General features: G+C 42.4%; 2 protein-coding genes across 2 annotated transcripts in view; both read left to right on the forward strand.

Moving 5' to 3' along the window:
• clasp1a (cytoplasmic linker associated protein 1a) overlaps nt 1-7,747 on the forward strand; it is a gene marked incomplete at its 5' end in the record, with an annotated part of 68,538 nt that extends 60,791 nt beyond the window's left edge. Inside the window, 5 exons of the mRNA XM_079230828.1 lie at nt 624-810; nt 935-1,063; nt 3,286-3,492; nt 3,924-4,040; nt 5,405-7,747. Coding sequence (XP_079086954.1) covers nt 624-810; nt 935-1,063; nt 3,286-3,492; nt 3,924-4,040; nt 5,405-5,491 — 727 coding nt within the window. The 3' untranslated portion in view covers nt 5,492-7,747. The remainder of the gene's footprint in view (nt 1-623; nt 811-934; nt 1,064-3,285; nt 3,493-3,923; nt 4,041-5,404) is intronic.
• A 781-nt stretch (nt 7,748-8,528) lies between these two features.
• On the forward strand, nt 8,529-19,864 carry tfcp2l1 (transcription factor CP2-like 1; the record flags this gene model as incomplete). Its single annotated transcript, XM_079230659.1, has 15 exons — nt 8,529-8,587; nt 8,998-9,146; nt 10,701-10,774; nt 13,157-13,262; nt 14,497-14,603; nt 14,691-14,843; nt 15,199-15,309; nt 16,342-16,448; nt 16,580-16,631; nt 16,745-16,838; nt 16,956-17,046; nt 17,656-17,738; nt 17,958-18,100; nt 19,674-19,725; nt 19,827-19,864. 15 exons carry the CDS (start codon nt 8,529-8,531, stop codon nt 19,862-19,864), a joined length of 1,419 nt encoding a protein of 472 aa, XP_079086785.1.
• Nucleotides 19,865-22,704: the final 2,840 nt, after the last annotated feature.

Consider the following 22,704-nt stretch of genomic DNA (forward strand, 5'->3'; position numbering starts at 1 on the left):
CTCCCGGTAAACATGCCTGGACTGATTTACTCACTACTCACTCATTCACCCGCTGTGTGTTTGCATTGTCCAATCAGCTCTCTCCACTCCTCCCGCTGTTCTTTCCGTGGTCTTCTAACTCTAACCTGTGATCACTGAGTGCAACCTGTCCGGCTGCCAGTGCCTTCATGCTTTACTCATGGTTTACTCTAGAGTATGGCAATAATGAATAAGATATTCTCAATAGTCACAAGCGCTTAATCACACCAACATGTATGACACAGAGATAGACATAGACAAAGTGAAGTGAAGAACATCACTGGTTAGAAGTATTAAAAGTGACTGTCGGCCTTCCTTGGACACATAGCTGGTAACTGTGCTGTGCACGACAGCGGCCATCTTGGCACATTCAAAATTGACAGTCCTAAAAGTGCAATTTTCAGAACATTTTTATAATTTTGACGTTTTTACAATCCATTTTGAAATGAGAGATTACTTAATGAGTTAATTTATTTGAATTGGTGAATCCAGTCAAACTTTCTCACAGCATTGAGTTTCTTCTCCTAGTGTTGATAGTATTTGAATAATAGATGTATTTTCAATGTGTAACTTATTCCTCTCATCCTGTCCCGGCTAGCAATCAGTCACGACCACTCGGACCTGGTAGCCGACCTGCTGAAGGAGCTGTCCAACCACAACGAGCGCTCTGAGGAGCGTAAAGGCGCCCTGGTGGAGCTGCTGAAGATCACGCGGGAGGACAGCCTGGCTGTGTGGGACGAACACTTCAAAACCATCCTCCTCCTCCTGCTGGAGACGCTGGGGGATAAAGATGTACGTTATGTCATGGCTCTGTGAATGTTTGTGTGTGGAGGACATTGATTCCCACTAGGAATCGCACTCTGAATGTATGCATGTGTGGATATCCACTGTGAACTGACGCCACCGTGTCCCGCAGCACACCATCCGAGCTCTGGCCCTGCGTCTGCTCAAAGAGATTCTGAGGAACCAGCCGGCCCGCTTCAAGAACTACGCTGAGCTCACCATCATGAAGACCCTGGAGGCGCACAAAGACTCTCACAAGGAGGTACATGCAAACCGGAGAACAACCCACATTACAGGACTTTCAAAATGGAACAACATGTGTTGTTTTTGTTTTACTTCATATTATTCATATCACGTGTAAGCAAACTTTTGCCTATTGCTATATACAGCAGATACGTGGCAACATTAGCATTTATTTGGAGTCAGGTTTGTGTCACCGTGATGGATCCAAGTCCTGACATACTTTATCTGTTGGTGATAACTCACCACATGTGACTTTTCTCATGAGGCACATATCATTTGATCCATCATTAATAAGTGTGGTTGCGTACGGTACTTCTCCAGAGTGAGTGTGCAGTCTACTCAGTCGATGAGTAGCAGCACGGGAGCACGGGAGTCAATCAGGATCAATAAGTTATGCTGTATTTAGAATTTGTTCTCAGCTTTACCTTTCCATCAGACAGCCACAAGACTCCTTTGACTAAAACGGTGATTTGACCTCGTAGAACAGTTTCTAACTTACCGCTGCCTGGATTGGTTGGTTTGTTTGTGTTATTGTGTGACTTTGATGTTTTAAAGTTTTGGAGTCACAGATGAACTCGACTGATGGAGTAGACCAGCTACTCGTGTGTCCTAGGAGTTAAAATGACCAAAGCAGTCAGGTGGTACAAAAATAACGGCTTCAGTTCCCTTCTCAGAAAGGGTTGGCTGAGAAAATGTTTTCAATATAACGTACACTTAAACTGATCATTATTGTTTAAGGTGACTAAGGTGTAGCTGCTGCCCGTCCACAGCAGCACATTGCTTCGCTCCGTGAGGTCCAGTCTGTTCCTGCTAACTCCATCTACTGTAGTATCACACTGACTCTGGAGAAGTCCCTCACACAACCCCTCTTCAAAACATCCAAACTACCCCTTTAATGGAAATAAATGAATCAAATTATCTATTTAAACATAGGGGATCACAGCCTCTCCATATTGTACATTAAAACCTTTTTTATAGAATGAGTGTAGCACCACACACCTGCCAATATATGTTATGTCTTAGACATATAAAGCAACCTAGAGTTCAAAAGTGTGATACTTGTTGGTTTTAAAGGCTCCATAGTAGCAGTAATCTGATGGTTTATTACACAGAACCATCTTGAGAGCCGTCATTGGAAACAGTTTGGTAAATGGCAGGCCCTTTGAAAACAAAATAAAGTACCTGGCAGGTGATTGGATGAAGCATCTGTCAGTCAAACTTTGAGGGAAGCCAGCAAAACATCTTATCATCATCTCTTCCGATTAAGAAATACTCTCCGTGTCGTCTCACACACACCTAAGCCACGCCCACAGCTCCTCACAGGAAGCTGATTGGTTCGTGCTCTGGCTTACCGGACACATAAACACAAACTCATTACTTGAAGCCTAAAAGGATTTTCGTGTGATATGTGATCCCGTGACCTGGCATGATCTCGTGACACCTCGGTGAATCCGGCTCATCCCTACCTTTGGTCATGAACTCAGGACCAGCCAGGAGAAACCTTGAGGCTTACTCAGGATAACTCAGTGGTCCTCCCAGGAAGGTCAGCGCGCACAGACAGGGTAAACAAAGATAAACACTGGACTACCCTTTGATGGAGCGTCCAGATCAATGATAATCAACAGTTTGTGCTGAAGAACCACTGCTCTGTCAGACCAGAGATTAAACTAGTCCATCACAATTAATAATAATACAAAAGTGTTCTTTGCTTGAGGGCTCCCAGAGCAACTTTTTGCAGATAGATAGATAGATAGATAGATAGATAGATAGATAGATAGATAGATAGATAGATAGATAGATAGATACTTTATTAATCCAGCAGCATGTATACATACAGGTAAGCAATAAATAATAAAAAATGCACAATATATAAAAAAAATAGAATAGAATAATAAGAAAAATTGATGTGATGAGTGTATTATTGTCTATGATTATGGGTGCAGCACATTTAACATACTCTCTATGTAATATGTTCCTATGACAATGTTTTAGGGCCATTGTAGGTAAAAAAAAAAAGTGTATGTATCCGTATGAACAGATTGTAAAGCCCTCTGAGGGTCATTTGTGTTTTTGGGCTACACAAAATTCCTTTAATTTGATAATTCTGGAGATTAAAATCATTAATTTAAGAGTCTTGGAAAAAAAAATCTTGGATATTCTCTGCGATTAAAGTAATACATTCATGTTTTTTTGGTTTGTCTTGTAAATTTGCAGCTTTAATCTTGAGCGGTTGTTTTTCAGGTGGTGCGTGCGGCCGAGGAGGCGGCGTCCACGCTGGCGGGCTCCATCCACCCGGAGCAGTGCATCAAGGTGCTGTGTCCCATTGTGCAGACGGCCGACTACCCCATCAACCTGGCCGCCATCAAGATGCAGACCAAAGTCATTGAACGCATCGCCAAGGACTCCCTCGTGCAGCTGCTGCCTGACATCATCCCAGGACTCCTACAGGTAAGGGGCTGCACATTACACAGCAGGCGCTTTCAAATAAATGTAGATTAGGATTGTTATATTTGCCTATTTTTGTGGTTTTGATTATATTTAATTATATTGCTCACAAACCAGAACACTGAAACTAAATAATTGCTCGTTAAAAGTGTTTAATGTTTGTCCTAATTCATGTGTATTATACAACACAAGAGTTCTCTGTGGACGATCAGAAACTTGTTTGTCAGCTCCAAAAGGGCTTATTTGGTCAATGTTCATATTTGGACACTGTGAACTATTTGCCTTATTTGTCCCTGGAAATGTTTGTGTGTACTCTGCACTCTTTTGAGTCTCCTCCCACGTTCCTGCTGAGCGAAACTGTGTGTGTGTGTGTGTGTGTGTGTGTGTGTGTGTGTGCGTGTGTGTGCGTGTGCGTGTGCCTGCTGTCTCTGCAGGGCTATGACAACACAGAGAGCAGCGTTCGCAAGGCCAGCGTGTTCTGCCTGGTGGCGATCTACTCTGTGATTGGTGAGGATCTCAAACCCCACCTGGCACTGCTCACGGGCAGCAAGGTAAAGACTGCGGATCTCTTTGCATGAACACGTCCTCACACAAACAAACACACACACTTTTTTTTTTTTACCAAAACCTCTTCAACAGATCCTCACAGAGCCTTATCATCTTCCCATATTGTTATTCTTTCTCAGAAGGTTTCTACGGGTTCTCCAATAATAAAGCGCGGGGTTATATACGTATATGTATTTGCTCTTCTTTCACGACTGCATGTGTCCTTGGGTTTATGTAAGTGTTGAGGTATGAGGGTCAGGTTCACCTGAAAGGAGGTACCTCCCCTCTGGCCTGTTGGACAGCTGGTTATCTGAAAGAGGCCTGGCCGGGTGCAGACAGTATCGACTGAGTAAGCAGCGTCACATTCTCACGTTGTAAGTCTTTGTGCAAACAAAACCCCAAAAACAATTTAGGTCCAGGGATGTAAAGGCACATTCCTATTGAGTTCGGCCAAGTCTTCACAAATGTACCAAAGCAATGTTGCCACTATCAGATGAAACATTTGTTTTGATTGAAAGTCTGTGTTTTGAGTGTTTGAGAGCATGTACTGTAATAAAGAGATTATCATCATTTTGAAAGCAGATGTCAGATGATATCTTCTTTCCTGTGCAAAACATAACTAATATTTGGCAAAATAATTACCTATTGTGGCTGCAAATAACCTGTTTTGCACTAAATATCTTTTCAAGATAATAACAATAACGTTTAACCTGTTCAAAACAAAATGAGTGCAGATGTGAGAGCCGTCACCTTTCCCCTACAAATATTTTTAAAACGTGGTTGTAGATTTGATACGGCCGCTCTCAATTCATGCTCAATGTTGAGCTTAGATCTATATTCTGTTTTGAGAGACGCAACAGCAGAAAAGATCTCACGGATGTAGAATATTAGCAAAACATTGTGTAGAAATAACGTCAGTTTTAAATGTATGACAATGACGTGTTCTACCCAAACATCTTCAGACACTTAGAAGTTGTGTTTATCCATACATAATAAGCATAATTTTCTTGCTTTATTTGAATGGCTCTGAAAAAGTATATCTAGTCAGTAATACTGAAGGGGAAAAAGATAACATCATTCTTTCTGCTTTTGTCTCTGGACCAAGTGAAAGATAAAGAACACATTTATTTCTCTGTCGGGTTCTTTCCATAATGTTGTCCGACACTTATTATAACAATCTGAGCACATTGATGAGGAGTTTACTCAGCAGCTCGTTGAGCAACAGAACTGAACCAATCTCAACTATCGTTGTCACCGTTCTCACACGAGCAACAGGGAAACCCTTTGAGACGAAGGGATTCTCTCCAACATGCACAGTTCCTCTGTGCTTAGGAAACGACTAACCTGTGTTGTGTTTGCTGGTCTGCAGATGAAGTTACTGAACCTGTACATCAAGCGAGCCCAGACCACCAACAGCAACAGCAGCAGCTCCTCGGACGTCTCCTCTCACAGTTAATGGAGGGAGCTTTCGTCTGGAAACCCTGTGATGGACGACGCTGGAAGATCTCCGTCTCCGAGCTTCCCCTCCTCCTCGTCCTCCTCTTCCTCGCTTGAGCTCCACTGCGCTTCTCTCCATTTGGAGGAGATCCCGTCAGCAACCTATGTGTCATGTATCCCCCCCTTTTTGAATGTAACTGGTTTGGGTTTGGACTGGTGGGGAGGGAATCACCACATTTTGAGTTTTTGGATGGAGGGAATGCCTTTTCTCTTCCTCCACGGTTCCCTCGGCCTCCACGCCGCCTTCTGCGTCTGGAAGCCGTTTCTCCTCGAGTTGGAACGCGACGCCGTGAAATATTTGTGATCAAGAGTGGAGACGTTTCTGTGGGATCGACTCCAGTTTGGGATGAAATGCCATTTGGCTGGCCCAGTGATGGTAATAAGTCCATAAGGTGTGGGATCATTTCTGGTTTGGGGAGCATGAAAACCAAATCTAGTAAGAAAAAAAAGAAAGGAAATATGTAAGGGACAAATGGGACAAAAATAATAATCATTTTAGTTCATATTTTAAGTTTATTGATCATGATCGTGGCTCATAGAGGCCTGTCCGTCAATTGTAGTTTCTTTTAAATGCCAATTTGTAATTTAAAGTGACTCAATCAATTAAATCCCCCTTTCACAAAAACCTTGTTCCACAAGTTGCCAAAATCTTTCAGCTAGAGAATCGACAATCCTTCAAATTTAGTGCAGAACTTTATTTTGAGGCTCAGAAGAGGAAACCTCTGTTAAACTTGCTGACTCGGCAGACGTCCGTGTCGCCTGTGTCTTCTCACAGAGAGCTCTGCAGTAAGTTTGAGGACGGCTTTTTGCCCGACGTGCTTTGGACCAACGGTTGCCGGCTGGTTGCCGTGCTGTGGATCTCTGCTCAGCCGAGCGGCTCTGTTTGAAGAGCGAGTCCTTTTGTAAATAGCGGCAGATGTTTCCTCAGCTTGGAGTCGGGAGAGAGGAGCGATCGGAGGCGGTCAGAAAGACATTACCAGGCCGTATTCACTTCAACCCTTCAGTGACTGGGACCTCGGAGAGCGTTCAGCACTGCAACTCTCCGAAAAATGTGACTCTGCAGGGAAAGGGACCTGGCAGAGCTCTCGACCCGTGATGATGCAGATGCAGTATTAGGTGTTCCCCGCCCCGTCACGTAACCACAGCTTCTGCAATAACCGTGAAATCCACAAATATAAGGTGTTTTGTACATACACGTTTGGACCACTGCTTAGCAAACTTTTCAATGATGTCGGTGAAAAAAAACTACCAGAGAGAGAAAGAAGAGAAGAACGGGTTGTCCCCTTTCTTTCTGTTTTTCCGCACGATAGCAAATAGCTTGCATGTAACCTGCAGCACCAGCTGCTGCTCTGAAGGGCCCAGGCTTTAAGTGCACTTGTGACATCATCAGACTCGTCTCTGATCTAATGTTTCAGTAGAGGAGGAAGTCCCATCGGCCGCACTCGTATGACCAAAATGAGTTGGCTTTATTTAAGTTACATCTGGGCACGGCTGTGATGCTTTACGTTTCTGTGTTACGTTTGAGGCATCGAGAAGCTTTACAATGTTGGATCTCACAACGAGATCTCTCTTTAAGTTGATTGTAGTTTAGACCCGAGTCCATGGTATTATTGGATATGATTTGGTTCATTGTGATACAGTTAATCTACTGGAGATAGGGATCAGACTCGTTATGCCTTTTAATATTGAGATGATATTGAGGAAATACAAGTATTCCTGGTGTTACCTGGGGACAGCATTCACACTGTTTTAGTTGAGTGGTGTTTTCATTCAGGGAATCCACAGAGTGGGCCAATTGTGGTTATTTAAGTAAATGAATGTACAGACTTAATACGTGTTTTATGATTTTAGCTTTTTAAGCATTGGTACTGAAAATGATTTTCGGCAAATGCAGCCCTGTAATATGCCCGTCTGCATTAATCTGGTCACAGTGGGAAAGTTCCCCAATCAGCACACTGGCACATGCGATCACACGGTCCTAGAAACAGACCAACGGCTCCCTGCAAACCGTCACTATGCATGTTCTACAGTCTTTCTTTTGTCCCGAGCGGCCATGTAATAGTCATACCTGTATTTATATATTTTATTTTATTTCGTCCTCCCATGATAAACTGTACAGAAGGGTTTTTGTTGTTGCTGTTGACTTTCACCTGTGATAGGTTTGCGATAATGTAAAGAAATTGTTTGCTCTAGAAATAAACGGACTAAGAACTGATCCGCTTGTCTTCTGGTTATTGATCCCAGACTCCACACCTGTCAATCAAAGCATGTCTGGCCCGTGCGGGTCCAAGGAGGTCGGACTGAGGGGTTCTTAGCTGCTCTGTAGAAACATTAACCTGAGCAGACGGTCACGTGACCTGCTCCTCATCTCTGGAGGAGCTCAGACCGGGAAGCAGCTGCAGGTTTGTATTCAACCTCGAAGCATCCGTCCAAATGAAGCGATCACGACGGGATCGCAATGCGGCTCACATCCACCTCAGTCCCTCTGTCAGGAGGGTAACAGTCATGCACCTTTCAGACATCACAAGTATCTCCATGCTCTTCCACAGCTGTTCTCAGACCTGTAATCAGGAGGAGACCCTTCTTTGTTCCCCAAAAGCTGTGGCTGTTTGTTTAAATGTGTTCCAAAATGCAGCTCCAAACGTCATCCCCCTAAGTGAGGTCAGAGGCGAGCTTTAGGGCCACGCTGTTGGTAGTGTCAACAACCGCTCAGGTGAAAGCTGCTGTTAATGCATCACCCCGGCTCAGCGCTGGTGGTGGGAGGTGTGCCTGAGCTCTCCGCCTCTCAAAGGTCACCCGAGGTTTGCTGAAGGGGAAAAAAAGCAAAGTGGGAGTCCTGATGACATCACCGGGCCTTTATAAGAGACAGGCGGCGAGGTTTGCCTGCAAAAACCTCTCTGAGCTGAAGTGTAGGGAAGCCAGCAGGCCGAAGCTACCGTCTCCACGTGCCGCCACCACGTGGCCCTGGGATACAAGAAGACACTGCACCGGGAAATATGCTGTTCTGCCATTCCCAGCCTGAGTCCTACCACCAGCACTCTGCCAGTTACATTAGGTAAAGCACAAGCCCTGTATCCAACGGGTCAAAGCAAAGCAGCTTTGTTTACCAGAATATTTGGAGAGAAGTAGAAGTGCAAACGTTTTTTAAATGTGCACATTTGCAGTAATTCTGCCTCATTTAAGTATTTTTATTCTTCTCATTTAACTGGCATGTGAAATTAGAATGTTCCAATGCACTTCAATGGTTACTTTAAAAGAGCATTGCTTTAAAAATCCACATTTAGGCAACAAATATAGATCGTAAGAACTTGTTTTCTCTTTTTCAAACTCGTACACTTGAAGTGAATTGAGCCGGATGAGTAACTCTGTATTTTTGTAACACCAACCTTTTGCACCTGGTAGCTAAATGATGAGAGGAAAGAGAGAAGGGTCAGTCACCGTTATCGCCCCTCTGCTCTCCCTCAGAGAGGCCTTGGCGCCTTTCTTGAGAAACGAAGAAGCCAGGCTCATGGCTGAGCGCGGCGCCAAGAGGAGTCCGTTCCAGTTCCTGCTGTGTGCAGCCACCTCGCCGGCTGTGAAGCAGCAGGAGGAGAGTCTCACGTACCTCAATCAAGGTAGATATCCGTCCTGCCAGCGGAGCGTCCCGCTGACCTAGTGGACTGGAGCTCATGTCACATCCCAGCAGCAGCAGGGCGAGATTAATTCGGCTGCAGGGTTCAGACCTTTAGGGATCAGGGTCAGGCGGAATCTTGGTTAATTAAAGCATGTTGACATTTACAGCCCGAGTTTAGGACCCTGCAACTACAACACACATATATATTTATTAATTTTTCTCTTTATCACAAATTGTATTATTGCTGAAATGCAATATCCATGAGAATATCCCACCGATTATCCTTTAGTTAATGATATATTTACTTTTTTTTTAAATTGCTATTCCCAATTTTTCATTGGCCATATATTCATTATACCTTGTTTTGTCAAACCAATATTTTTTTGTAATATTGGTTTGACAAAACAAGGTATATTGACTTAATTAACTTTATATAAAATGATCAATTATCAAAATAGTTTCTGATTTACTTCATTTTAAATGCAGATATTATGCAACAATTAGTTGCTTAATCAACTAATTGTTGCATATCTACATTTAACTACTGATTACTTGGGGTACACGTAATATTGCAATCTGTAGCATTGAATTGTTTTACTTTAAAAACCATCCATCTGAATTCATGTAGTTTGGGGATGTTTCAAAAACTTTTCTTTGCAGATATTTAGATTTCTAAGTAAACTTTCTCAATGCTATAAATTATTATAAAAGTATTTAAATGTCAACTGTAATGTTCAGTCATGGATATATTTCACAATTAGGTATTCAGTTGCTACAGTAATACATTTTCAAATAATTTGGGTCACATTTAGCCGTTTTAGGTATTAATACACACAGACGAGGCTGTATACTGTAAACACAACTACATACGAAACATAGTCGAGTCTTTTGAATTACGAACTTGACTGAACTCATGCTAGTAAGATATAAAAGGCATTAATCACAACCTATGCATTATTGATGTGTGTGCAACATGAGCTCCTACATGTGTTTTCTTCATTGTCTTTTCTCTTTTCTGAATTGTGCCTCCTCCTCCTCCTCCTTCACATCTTTCTGGAACCTTCTGGTTGTTTCTGTCTCCAGCTGAACACTGGCATGTTTTATTTGTGCTTCCTTTGCCTATATTTTCCTCCAAGTTTGCTCATCTGCTCATCTGCTGTAACAGTAATTTGGTTGGAGGAAAAAACCCAATGAAAGTGAGCTTGCTGTAACATGCAACGATGCCACTGCCATGTTGAGATTACATGCATTGAGTAGAAGTTAATCAGGGCCTGTAGCTTAGATTGATCACTTTGCTGAAAACGCATTGATAGTTAGTCTTAGTGTCCCTCCGGGGCTAATTTAATGATCTGTTCTTGTAATTTTAAACTTCATATTTGATCCGGGTGGAGATATGTATGATAAGATATTTGTAGTGGCTGGCCTTGATATCTGCCTGAAACGGTTTCTGAATTGATTCAGTTTCTATCTCCAACTGCCCCTCTTTTCTGATTGACTGATTTTCCCATTTTTAAATTTTAATCAGTTTTTTTTTTTGTAATGTTTTAAAATGTAGGTCAGTCCTACGAAATCCGTATGCTTAACAGAAAACTAGTGGAGTGTACAGATATAAGCAGCAAATATGTGAAGGTAGGTGTAAGGTATTGTGTTTGTCTGTTTTTTGACTTCACATGACCTCTTCCTCTTTCTTCCTCTCTCTGTTCATGTATCCGTTTTCCTGGTTTGTCACAGGTCCCTGAACCCTCCCTTCCACTTCAGGGGTGGGGTGTCGACCTTGGAGAGCTTGGTACTATCACCCAAACCCTCCTCTCTCCTACCCTCACACAGACCCTTAAACACACCATGAACACTCGTCTGCTTTTCTCTGCTTTACTGGGATGTTTTCATAAAGACTTGGTCAACTTTATAAGTATAATATTTTGAGAAATATTATGCTTCTTTCATGGAAATAAAAAAGATAAAGGGATGTATTCCAGATGCCATGGCTTTCTGAATAAAAATCATGTCACATTCATTTTCACACACACTGTTACTGACTGACTACATTTCAGATGGTCAAAAGACGTTTGTCAACACACTCAAGAGTAAGGAGCGGTCATTTTATTTCACTTCTGTGTGAGTGCATCCACTTGACATGTCTCTGTCGTCAGGCCTTCTGCCATCGCCTGAGACTGAAACGTTAAAGAAGCGGTCGCATCCTAGAAACACAGGAATGGGACCAGGTGCTTCTATGCAAACACAAGAAAGGGTCCCGGGCCTTTTGAGTCCTGTGCTCGGTCATGCGTGGGCCTCCCGCCATAAACATCCCAATGGTACATGTTTTAACAAGTTGTTAATCTAGTTTGTTGATTCATTTCATGTCCTGTGTCATGACCCACTCATAAGTCATCGCCAAGGACGGGAGGGTTCAAACTTTTTTAATTAAACACACAATAACGTATATACATGCTGAAGTTATGAGGTGTGGTATTCTGTGCCTTCATGGTGTAAAAAAACAAACTAGAAACACGGCCGAAGACAACCAAACAAGTGCCATAGGGATGGAGGAAGTAGGGCGAGCCAGATCTTAAATACTCCTGGGAGACTGACCAGGTGCTTCCAGTTGCCCTGATTGGCTCCGCCTACCAGACAGACACACAGCAGGCTGCTAGAGGAGGGCCGTCCCAGCTGGCAGGGTTTCAGAGGGTTGCTGCTAAAGAGGCACTCCGGTGTTTTAGAAGTGCACTTTCATAAAGTCAGGAGGCTCACACGAAACATGTCTAAATAAAGAATGGTCAATTAAAGCAGCAGAGGATAATACGTGTATCCTGACTTTTAGTCCCTGGAATGGGTCACTCATAAGGGATCCTACATTTCCCATAATTCAATTCAGTTTATTTTATATAGCCCAACGTCACAAATACAAGTTTGCCTCGGAGGGCTTTCCAATCTGTACACATGACATCCCTGTCCCGGGACCTCACATCGGATCAGGAAAAACTCCCCAAATAAAGATAGTAAAAACCCTTTCACAGGGAAAAAAGGGGAAGAAACCTGAGGGAGAGCAACAGAGGAGGATCCCTCTCCCAGATAGACAGAAGCAATAGATGTCATGTGACCAGAATGAATAACGTAACAGAGTTACAGCACATTACATGAATATGACAGAAACGATTCATATAATGAGTAGTAGGCACGGTCCATGATCCATGAAACAGAAGGAGGTAGAGAGGAGGGAGGGAGGGGCATCAGCAGGGCCATGGGCCATAATGCAACCCCACATCCAAGGCTTTCTGTTCAAACCACTGTAGAACAATAGCATGGTGGACTCTGAAGAAAAGCAAAGGACTCATTCTTATCTCCCTAAAACACAACGATTCCTAGTTTCAGATGATCATACGCTAATGAAAACACGACATGCTAAACACTGGTCCTTTAAGAAAGTACTCCTCGAGACGAGCATGCCTCATGTGTAAAACCACTGGAGTTCCCCTTTAATAAAATCCCTCTATGAGCAGGGGCAATATAATGCATGTATTGTTCTTAATTATAACGGCTACTTGCTCTGCAAGACATACAGTTGACAGAACGAAGACGTGAACTGTTTTCTCTTCAGGGTTCCCAGAAGACTTGAAAATAGTTTGAATTTTGTCAACTCAAAGGGCAAAAGGAAATATGTTGAAAAATATAAAATGATTTATCAGGAGTTTTTAATATGCCCACTATGTGAGGTCATGGGATCTTTACATGTGTTGTGAGTGTAGGAGCCCTGGTTTAAAGCCACTGATGGTGCTGCATCTCACAGGTATCACATGTAGCTCAGTGTCTCGTTGTCTTCAGCGATATACGTAGACGCCCTTTAAAAGTAAGAAGAGTGTATGACTGGTAGGGATGGAGATGGACTTGTCCCCTATTTATTACTGAATGAAATACCCTCAATATGTTGACATTAATACATGAGGGCAGTCTTTTCCTGCTCCATGTGTGAGCTGTAGCTGTGCTCTGGCCTAAAGCCATCCTTCCTGTCCACAGAGCATTGTGCGCGTGGTGTTTCATGACCGCCGACTGCAGTATATGGAGCACCAGCAGCTGGAGGGATGGAGGTGGAACCGACCCGGAGACCGAATCCTGGATATAGGTGAGTTTACTGCACATCAGAGCTCACCCAACAAAGCATCTATCTACACTGGCAGAGTAGTGCAGCGCTGACCCAAGTAGGTCTAGAAGGCTAAGGCCTTGATCAGAGGGAGCAAGTTGCCTCTTGCCATCATGGTCAGTATGGCAGGTGAAGTCATATAGCTCTGGGTATCCAGCGGAATAAAAAAAACTCAGTCGGTAGAGAAAGCAAAAATGTGAGGCGCAGTAACACAAAACAGCTCGCCAAATGTTTCATTGAAAATAATGATAAAGTTTGATCACCACTCAAAATAGCGACTGATCCATCTAACTCAGATTCCCATTGTCCTTTACTCAAACTAAGTTGTGCATCTACAACAAATCCTTTCAGCTGACTTTAAAAAGCAACAGGAACAAGAAAGTTGGTGCCGAGCTGCCAACTCAAAGTAGCTGAGCGACTTGCTAGATCTCATGACGCATGAAGGAAACCCCTCGCTGGACGAAAGGAAGATGACAGCGATGGCTTGGACACGTTGGTAATTTCCAAAGCAAGGAGGGAAACAACTGAGCAAGGCAGCTCCAACACAGATATCCTGCCTCAAAAGATCACATTCGTATCAGGTCGAAGGGAGGTCACAAAAAGCTGTACCAGGACACTGAACATAACCATTGGGTCGTCCTTCAATCAGAGGATCGGCAGTTTGATCCCCGGCTGCCTTAGTCCTTGGGCAAGACACTTAACCCCTGTGTAAATGTTAGATACTCCTGATGGCAGGTGGCACCTTGCATGGTAGCTCCTCCCATCAGGGTGTGAATGGGTGAATGATGGCATGTAGCGTTAAAGCGCTTTGAGTGGTCGGAGGACTAGAAAAGAGAAATACAAGTACAGTATGGGTACGGTCACCGTGTCCAACAACTGTGTTGAGATATGCATTCACACAATAGAAGTGTTAGAAGGCAATACTCATGGCGTCCAGGCAAAATAAAACGATTTGACATGACTACAGAACATAACCATACAGTGGAAGTAGATGCTAGCAGATGCTAGCAGATGCTAGCTCACGGTGCTATACTTGTCTTGGTACATCAAAATTCCACCGTTGCTTCATGAGACCTTTCTAACCGGTTGGTCTGATCCCATTTGTGTGTTCATCTGGGACCCCATCGCTCATAGCAAGAAGCTGAAGGAGAAAACATATTCTGAGGGTCTTTTTAGCAAATGTAAACTGTCTGACTCATCATTGCATTATATGCAGATATCCCATTGTCAGTGGGGATACTGGAGCCCCGTTCACATCCTCTGCATCTCAACACCATTGAGTTCCTCTGGGATCCTGTCAAGAACGCTTCTGTTTTCATCCAGGTAACGGATGGGTTCTGGTCTAACGTCTAGAACGTCTGAACACATATATGGCAAACTCACAGTCCCTCTTCTGTCATGTTTCCTCAGGTCAACTGCATCAGCACTGAGTTCACCCCCAGGAAGCACGGTGGGGAGAAAGGAGTGCCCTTTCGTATCCAGCAGGACACGTTCACCACCAATGAACACGGGGAATACATGCAGCATGTCCACTCTTCTGGCTGCCAGGTCAAAGTCTTTAAGGTATGAAACTTGCCTGACAAATGTCTTCATATTTGCGCCATTTGCCCACTGATTGGGTGAATGAATGATGACAAGTAGTGGGAAAGCGCTTTGAGTGGTCGGAAGACTAGAAAGCGATACACAAGTACATTCCAGGTATTCGGGAGTTCAGGTCCTGTATGGCCGGCTCCGACTATGCAAATTTCCCTTGGGCCATTGCTTGCTTGTAATTGGAGGAGAATAATACCCATATTCCAGTAGAGGGTTCTTATTTGTGTAATGCTATGCTCTAATAATTGTTGTGCCATATATCATATTCTATGACAGCTTTCTAAATTTGACTCCTAATGTACTTTTTTTTTTCTTTTTCTGGAAGCCTAAAGGAGCTGATCGTAAACTGAAGACAGACAGGGAAAAGATAGATAAAAAGGCCCCTCAAGACAGAGAGAAGTATCAACTGTCCCACGAGAACACGGCGCTCAAAGAGGTGAGCTCCCTCCTCCGTGTCCGGACACATTGCACAGCACAGCACTTCTGAAAGGACCGTTTGCTTTTATTTAGTCAATAGCATTGTAATGCTGCAACTTTATTCATCCCACTGTGGTGTTCTCTAATCTTATCATCCATTTCATTTCTTTGTTCTTCACCTGTGAGACACAATACAATGCTGCTCTCACTTTGCTTCCACAGTACATTTTAGACCAAGACTACGTCACTATGTTAATATGTTGCTTTGAGCTGTTCCTTTTTAAAGTGTGCTTGCTTTGGCTGAGTTCGGTCAATGATTGATCACTTCAGTGACTCAGCAGTTTCTGATAACGCGTTAATCTGGTGTGTCATTCATCTGTATGAGTTTAAAAAGAGATCACTTAAAAACTGTGAGAAGAATTTAAACATGTTAATACCACAATGTGAAAATACTGCATTTAAATAAAAATCCTTCTAGAATTGACTTTGAAGGTATTATCAGCTGAATGAGTACATAGTTTGTAGAATGTTCTCATTCAAAATTATATTTATTATAATTATTGATGCATGCACATATAAGCAGCAATTCAATACTAACTGGTTGAGGTGGAGCTAACTGCTTTATGTCTGTTGGTGGGTCGAATACACATCAATAGATCGTGCTCTATAAAATGATCATATGCTTTTCATGTCAAATATTAATCTGCAACTATTGCTCAGTAACTATAGCTGTCAGGTAAATGTAGTAAAAGGTACAATATTTCCCTTTGAAGTATAGTGAAGAAAAGTATACATGGTATAAAATGGAACCACTTTTTTTGCTCAATACTTTAAGTCAAAGATGTTGAAAGTGCATTTGTATGATATCTTGACGAGTTGGAAGTGACGGGTAGTTAGAGACCTGGAGGGGGTTCAGGGTTGTTCTTTGTAGATTTGTTATTATGAGTATGCATTTTACGCCTGTAGTCTTTGTGTTTAGATGTTATTACTTTTTTTAGGTGGAATAATCATGAAACTCCTTCCCTCCTCTTTCTCCTTTTCTCTCTCTTAGTGTTCTCCTTGGCCCGACGCCCTACACCTCACCAGCCACAGCAGCAGCAGCAGCACTCCGTCACCAGTTTACCACAGCTCCCCAACGTCCTGTAGCTTCACAGATGGGTGAGTCAGCCTTCACCACATTAGTGAGCACCCAGATACTGGAATGTGTTTAGCAGAGCTCTGTAGATTAAAGTCAAGTGAATCTGATCTAACCCATCTGTTCTCTCCTCCTCATGTGGACGTTTCTGTAGCAACTGTTCTCCAAACCAGCAGGGAGAGCTGCTCATGCCCGGCTGCTCTGATGTAAGTAACGGGGGAAAGTATTCATGTGGCTCTCTGAATTCTTTTCGCCCATTATTTTGGAGACAGTGGATGCTAAACTCATTTCAAGAGCTCCTCTTCTTTCCGACTCGTAGCACCTTCTGCCGTCGTCGTCGCCGCAGGACACTCAGCAGTGGCTGCACCGCAACCGCTTCTCTCCGTTCTCAAGGCCCTTTTACAGCTTCTCAGGTGAGGAGGGAGGACGAGGCTCACAGATGAGCGAGGAACTCTACATAGGAAGAAGTTGAGGAATTCACTGAATGTTTCTATTGAGCAGGGAGGATAGATGCTCTGCTGTCGTTGCAGGTGCCGATCTGTTGAGGATGAGCAGGGAGGATCTGATCCAGATCTGCGGTCCAGCAGATGGTATTCGCCTCTTTAACTCTGTGAAAGGAAGGTGAGACATTACAATGCACCTCTAAGTGCTCCGTCACATCAGAATTGGGTCAATTTGCTTTGTTCTCGTAAAATCGTGTCGTAGAGACTGCTTTCTGTGCCGGGGTTATTGTGGGTCCACTCCAGTCTTGTTCATGGAGAAACGGGGAAAGTTCCATCATCATTGCATCACTAAGCAACGCAGCGTGGAACTGGAATGTATGACTCACCTAATATGATTCCTTCTTAGATTTTGGACTGTCCGGCCCTTTAATGGTCAGCACTGTCAAAACGCTTCACACATGTCACCATCCATTTTCATAGTAAAACCTCTCTGAACATCGTCCTCGCAATGCATTTTGGGGCTTTTGTAAACTCATGTCTCCCATTTAGATATTCTTATTCCAGTATATGTACATGCAGACATTTCTCAGGTACACAAAAATCCACATACTATGCAGCGTGAACGTACCACATACTCAAGTTTACGTCATACTTGGTAGGAATAGTATGTTAGTATATTTCAAACAGACCTGCTGTCTATTATTGTACTTTCTTTGACAAAGCAGAACCTGTCCAATAGCTTCCTTTAAGTCGTTTTTTTAACGGTTCAGTCTCTGCTCACCTCCAGGTGTATACAGCCCCGCCTCACCGTCTATGTGTGTCAGCAGCACACCAGTCACCAACCTGCCATCAAGCCATGTGCTGGAGACAGTAGGTGTACATACTTTATGATTCTTATATTCTCTCATGGCTACTTTATTTGGCTTCTCCTTAAAGGATGTTATTACATATTTGAGGGATATTCAGAAAATAAATCTCTATGTTTTGGACTGGGAAAGCAGAGATAAAACTCGCAACTTCAAAAAAAAAAGAATAATGGGATCTAATGTTGTCATGGAATTGTTTGTGCCTCGTTTGTCTTCCCTGCAGTCTATCAAGCTCTGTACCTGGAGGAGCTGACACTGTTGGACCTCTCGGAAAAGATCTCTATGCTGTACAGCATCACTCCGCAGCAAATTACACACATCTACCGACAAAAACCCAGCGGGATCCACGTCTTAGTCTCTGACGAGGTATCTGTACGTCTCCTCCATCAACCACTAACTCCTCACACCTTGAACTGTTAAGGGCCCAGGCCGGGTGAGCACAGCTAAGCTGACTTTATTCTTGACACAAGGGCTGTCCTGTTACTGATGGCTTTCACTTATAGTTCAGATTAGGTGACCTTCAGATCTGAGAAGTAAAGCCAATGTTGAAGTGCCTTTAACTTGCATTATTTCTAATGGCCAGCAGGAGATCGACTCTTCTGGTTGTGTTGTATGGATTTATTCCCTCAGTAAACATTGTAAACATGAGTTTACGTAAATAATGGACCTTTTAAAGTCAAATAGACCATAAAGTAGGGTATGCTTTAGGGCCGGCCTACCTTGTGATTGACAGGTCTTTACTACAGTGTTGTCCAGTCTGGGAGCTGTCTGTGTTTTCGTCTTTGAACTTGAACCCTTCTACAGTGTGTGTTCAGTTCATGAAAGTTAATAGTAACAATGTGGTCACCTAACAGGGTTTTATTCAGCCTTCGGTTGTACTTAGCTCCACCATCTTGTTACACGTCTGATTGCAAAATACCAAGATGGCAACGGCCAGTACGCCAAACTCCAGTCTTCAACACCGTAGTCCACAAATCGTTACAGGAACAACGTCCACTTCTTATTCACAGTCTACGGTTCAGGTTGTATTGTATTGTTGATTATATCCATCACAGTAACTTTGTTTCTTTCGTTCACTCTGCAATATAAAGCAATGCTCGGCTATGTACACACTCATAGACCTGGAGTTACATCCAGGTAACTTCTATCTCACTCCCATTACTCATACGAGACTACTGGTATGCAATCTGACTGAAAAGCAGTAGATTGTTAAGCATTCATGCCAATAGTCTCCACCAGCATCGGAAACTTGTAGAGCTAACCGCAAGGAGCCAGAGATGACTGGAAATGATGGTTTAGAGAATTACTGAGCTACATTTGCAGGAACAAAAAAAGAGGAGAATGAGACAGCTTTCTTCTCTAGAGCTGACTATTTACCACTGCTATTTCTAGGAACGCAAAAAATATATTATTGCACTATTTTATTGTTTTTATTATATTTGTATTTGTTGCACCTTTCACCTAGTCAAATTCCTTGTATGTGCAACGTACTTGGCCAATAAATGATTCTGATAATTATGACGTGTAAAAGATGGTGTTAATGGAGCTCAGTCTGTACTGAGGGACCTGGTTGACACGAGTTACCTTACGTTACCATTGATGTGACAATATCCACAAACAAGCTTTGTTGAATGAGAGTCCGCTGATTTTCTTTGGTGTGCAACAACGTAAAACCATTCCATTTGTTTCCAGCGACAATCAAACGCACCATTTGCAGAAAGACAACAACACTGCCTGTATACCTGAGAGCAGAACAACAGTACACCGCCACCCAGTGTATACACAGAGAATAGCATCTGTATTTCCAACACCATAGTTGGCTCTTACAGATGTTGTTCAGGGAGGATTGTGATTCATACATGATGATGGAGATGTTCTTGTGTTTGATATGCAGCACTTCAATGATCTGTGTTGACATCGGCCGATCCGTTTGTTTCAGATGGTGCAGAACTTCAAGGAGGAAACCAGCTTCATCCTCAGCATTATTAGAGGTAACTATTTACTATACTGTTAACATCCAGTATTCCTCCTGTGCAGCTTGATTATTGGTATTTCATAACGTTATTTTACTGGATTGTTTTCTGTTCCCCAGATGAAAACATTGATGGCTACCACGTTGTGCTGAAATGACCAGTTGGTACTCAGGATGGATTCAACGTTTCCTCCCAGAATCAGTGGAATTGTACAGCTTGTATATACGTCCTTCTAGCCTACGATATGTAACATTTACTAAGATTTACAGTACTTGAAAATGCTGAGAAGCTTTCAGTTTGCTGTTGATTTTGGGCTTTTGTTGAGTTTTCATTCATTTCTTTCTGTTTAATTTTGTTGTTGTAAAGTTACTGATTTATGCTGCATATGCCTTATAATTAGTGGTAAACACTGCTGTATTACTGCTTCTCATGTGCGTTAATTTTTTGACTTAAACACCTATAAATGCAAGTAAATTACTTTCATGGTTATAAAGTAGAATACATGTCACACATCATCAAGCCGACAAATAGAAAAGACAAATGAACAAAACTGCATTATGTTGTTTTAATGTAGTGCAACGTCCCTTCACTATTGTCATGCTTGTCCTGAACATTAAAAGTTGTCATGCATGCTATTGTTTGTTAATAATTGACCCTAAACGGCTTTAAAGACAAAATAAAATACACAAATACAAACACACAAAAGCAGAAGTACTCCAATAAACACAGTAAAACAAAAGCAGAGAGACTGAAGGACAGAGATCAGCAAAAAGTTCAAGTACTGAGAAAGTTCTGTCACAAGATGAAAGTCATTGTTCTTTTCACAGCTGGTAGAAGTAGTGGTACTAGTTGTAGTAGTATTGTGTTATTTGCAGTAGAAATAGTAACAGTACTAACAACAATACCAGCAGACTGACCACAGGGTGGTGCGCCTGCTCTTCCCCTGACTGATCACAGGGTGGCGCTCCTGGGAACCAGTTCCCAACAACATATAACAGAAAGATTTATTCTGAGAAACAAATCTCACAAGAGCTGTCCAAATGAAAAACGCCTCATTCATTATGAGGAGCGTTACAGGTGTTTCACACAGTTTTTACCTAAAACAATTAAACAAAAAAAACATGAATATATTTATATTGATATATATATATATATATATATATATATATATATATATATATATATATATATATATACATGTAACAGGGACGTAAAATATAAAATAACAATATAATTTATTTTTCCGAATAATATAATATGACATTTAATATTATATAAAATCACTAGTAATATTAAATATTATATAATTCTAGCATTTATCTAAATTGAATGAACATTTCTTCTTAAAATTTATAACAGATTTGATATTTTACGACATTAAATCACATCACAGAAAAATGTAACGGAATAAATAACAATGAAATAAATGAACAATAATCATTTAGAAGACAATAAAACAAAAATAATGAGTGGACTGAAGGTCTCAGTTTGACGAACCACACGATGAATAAAAAGGAGCTTTTTATAGTTTTTATACAACAGATAAACACAACTATGTGTCCCTGCCTTGAATGCATCACGGTATGAGCTCTAGCAGCGTCACAGTGTGAACGTTCCCCTCTACGCTGACGATGTCGCTGTTTACACAAATGAAGCAACAGCTGAACCCTGAACACGTGCCGACGGCCTGGCGTTCCGCTGCAGGGGCTGCTGGGAGGTGAGAGGACCCGCTAGACCACGTGGGCCTCGTCTGGCCTCACAGCTCGTCCTCGTTCTGCACCAGAGCTTCACTTCTCTCCAGGTTCAGCAGAGGAAACACCGCTGCTCAGCATGCTCTTCCTCCCGGCCGCTGCTCTGTGCTGCCTGTGTTCAGGTGAGTGTTTTCCAGCCAATCAGGAGCCAGCGAGCTCCACCTCTAACACACACCGTCACGCTCACCTTCCTCCACCTGTCTGTTGCTCTACAGCGCTGGTGGCCGAGGCTGCAGACCTGATTCAGGATGACTTGACGTTGACCAGGAGAGTCGGTGGGAAAGCCTCCTTCAGCTGTCGAGGCACTGACCAGTGTGATTATTATGTATTCTGGTACCAGAAGAGAGACACAGAAACATTCACACTGATTCTGTGTATTGATAAGAGAGATGGTGAAATATATAATGGATACGGTCATCCTCAGGAAGATGATTTCTCAGCTGTGAGAACACAGAATGGCTTTGAGTTGGAGATCCAGAATGTTAAACCCACTCATTCAGCCTCGTACTACTGCGCCTGTTGGCCTCCACAGTGAGAAATGATACCTGCAGCCTGAACAAAAACCAGAGGAACAGATGTGTGTGACAGGAAGAGAGCAGCAAACCACAGCACAGGTTCACATGGTTCATTTTTTATCAGATAATCCAGAAGTGTATTATTGTTTCACTCAGTGAGGACAAATAGTGGCACAGAGACACGGATCAAACCATTTAAATACAATATACAAATACAAATCCTGCAGAAGGAATGAAGTCTCCTCACAACGCTGATCTTCTCTGAATGCAAACACTTCCTGTGTCTCCTTCACAATAAAAGCTTTCCAGACACATTTCTTACATCATCTTGAAACAGATTTCATCAGATATGTTCACAATTCAATACTTATTTATTAAAATAATAAAACTGAATTATTGTATTCATGAGATTTGGTCGATGTACTCAGTCTTCCCATTCAACCAAAACTTTGATCCGGATCAAGAGAACTGATGGTGTGATTTCTATCTCAGTGGATGTTTATGGTCCCCAGAGGATGAATCCCAATATTTAGTTTTAAGAGTCTGTTTAACTGGTAACCACCAGAGAAATGCCTCATGAAGTTATGTGACAAAATATTGATATACAAGATAGTAAAGCAGCCTGTGGACTCACCACCCGCACAGTTTCCTCTGTAGGACTCAGCCTTAGAGACAGAGGCAGGAGATGAGTTTCCTCTATAGTGAAATATGACTCCTTCATTATTCAGACT

The sequence above is a fragment of the Taurulus bubalis genome (genome assembly GCF_910589615.1).
Source record: "Taurulus bubalis genome assembly, chromosome: 15".
Lineage (NCBI taxonomy): Eukaryota > Metazoa > Chordata > Actinopteri > Perciformes > Cottidae > Taurulus > Taurulus bubalis.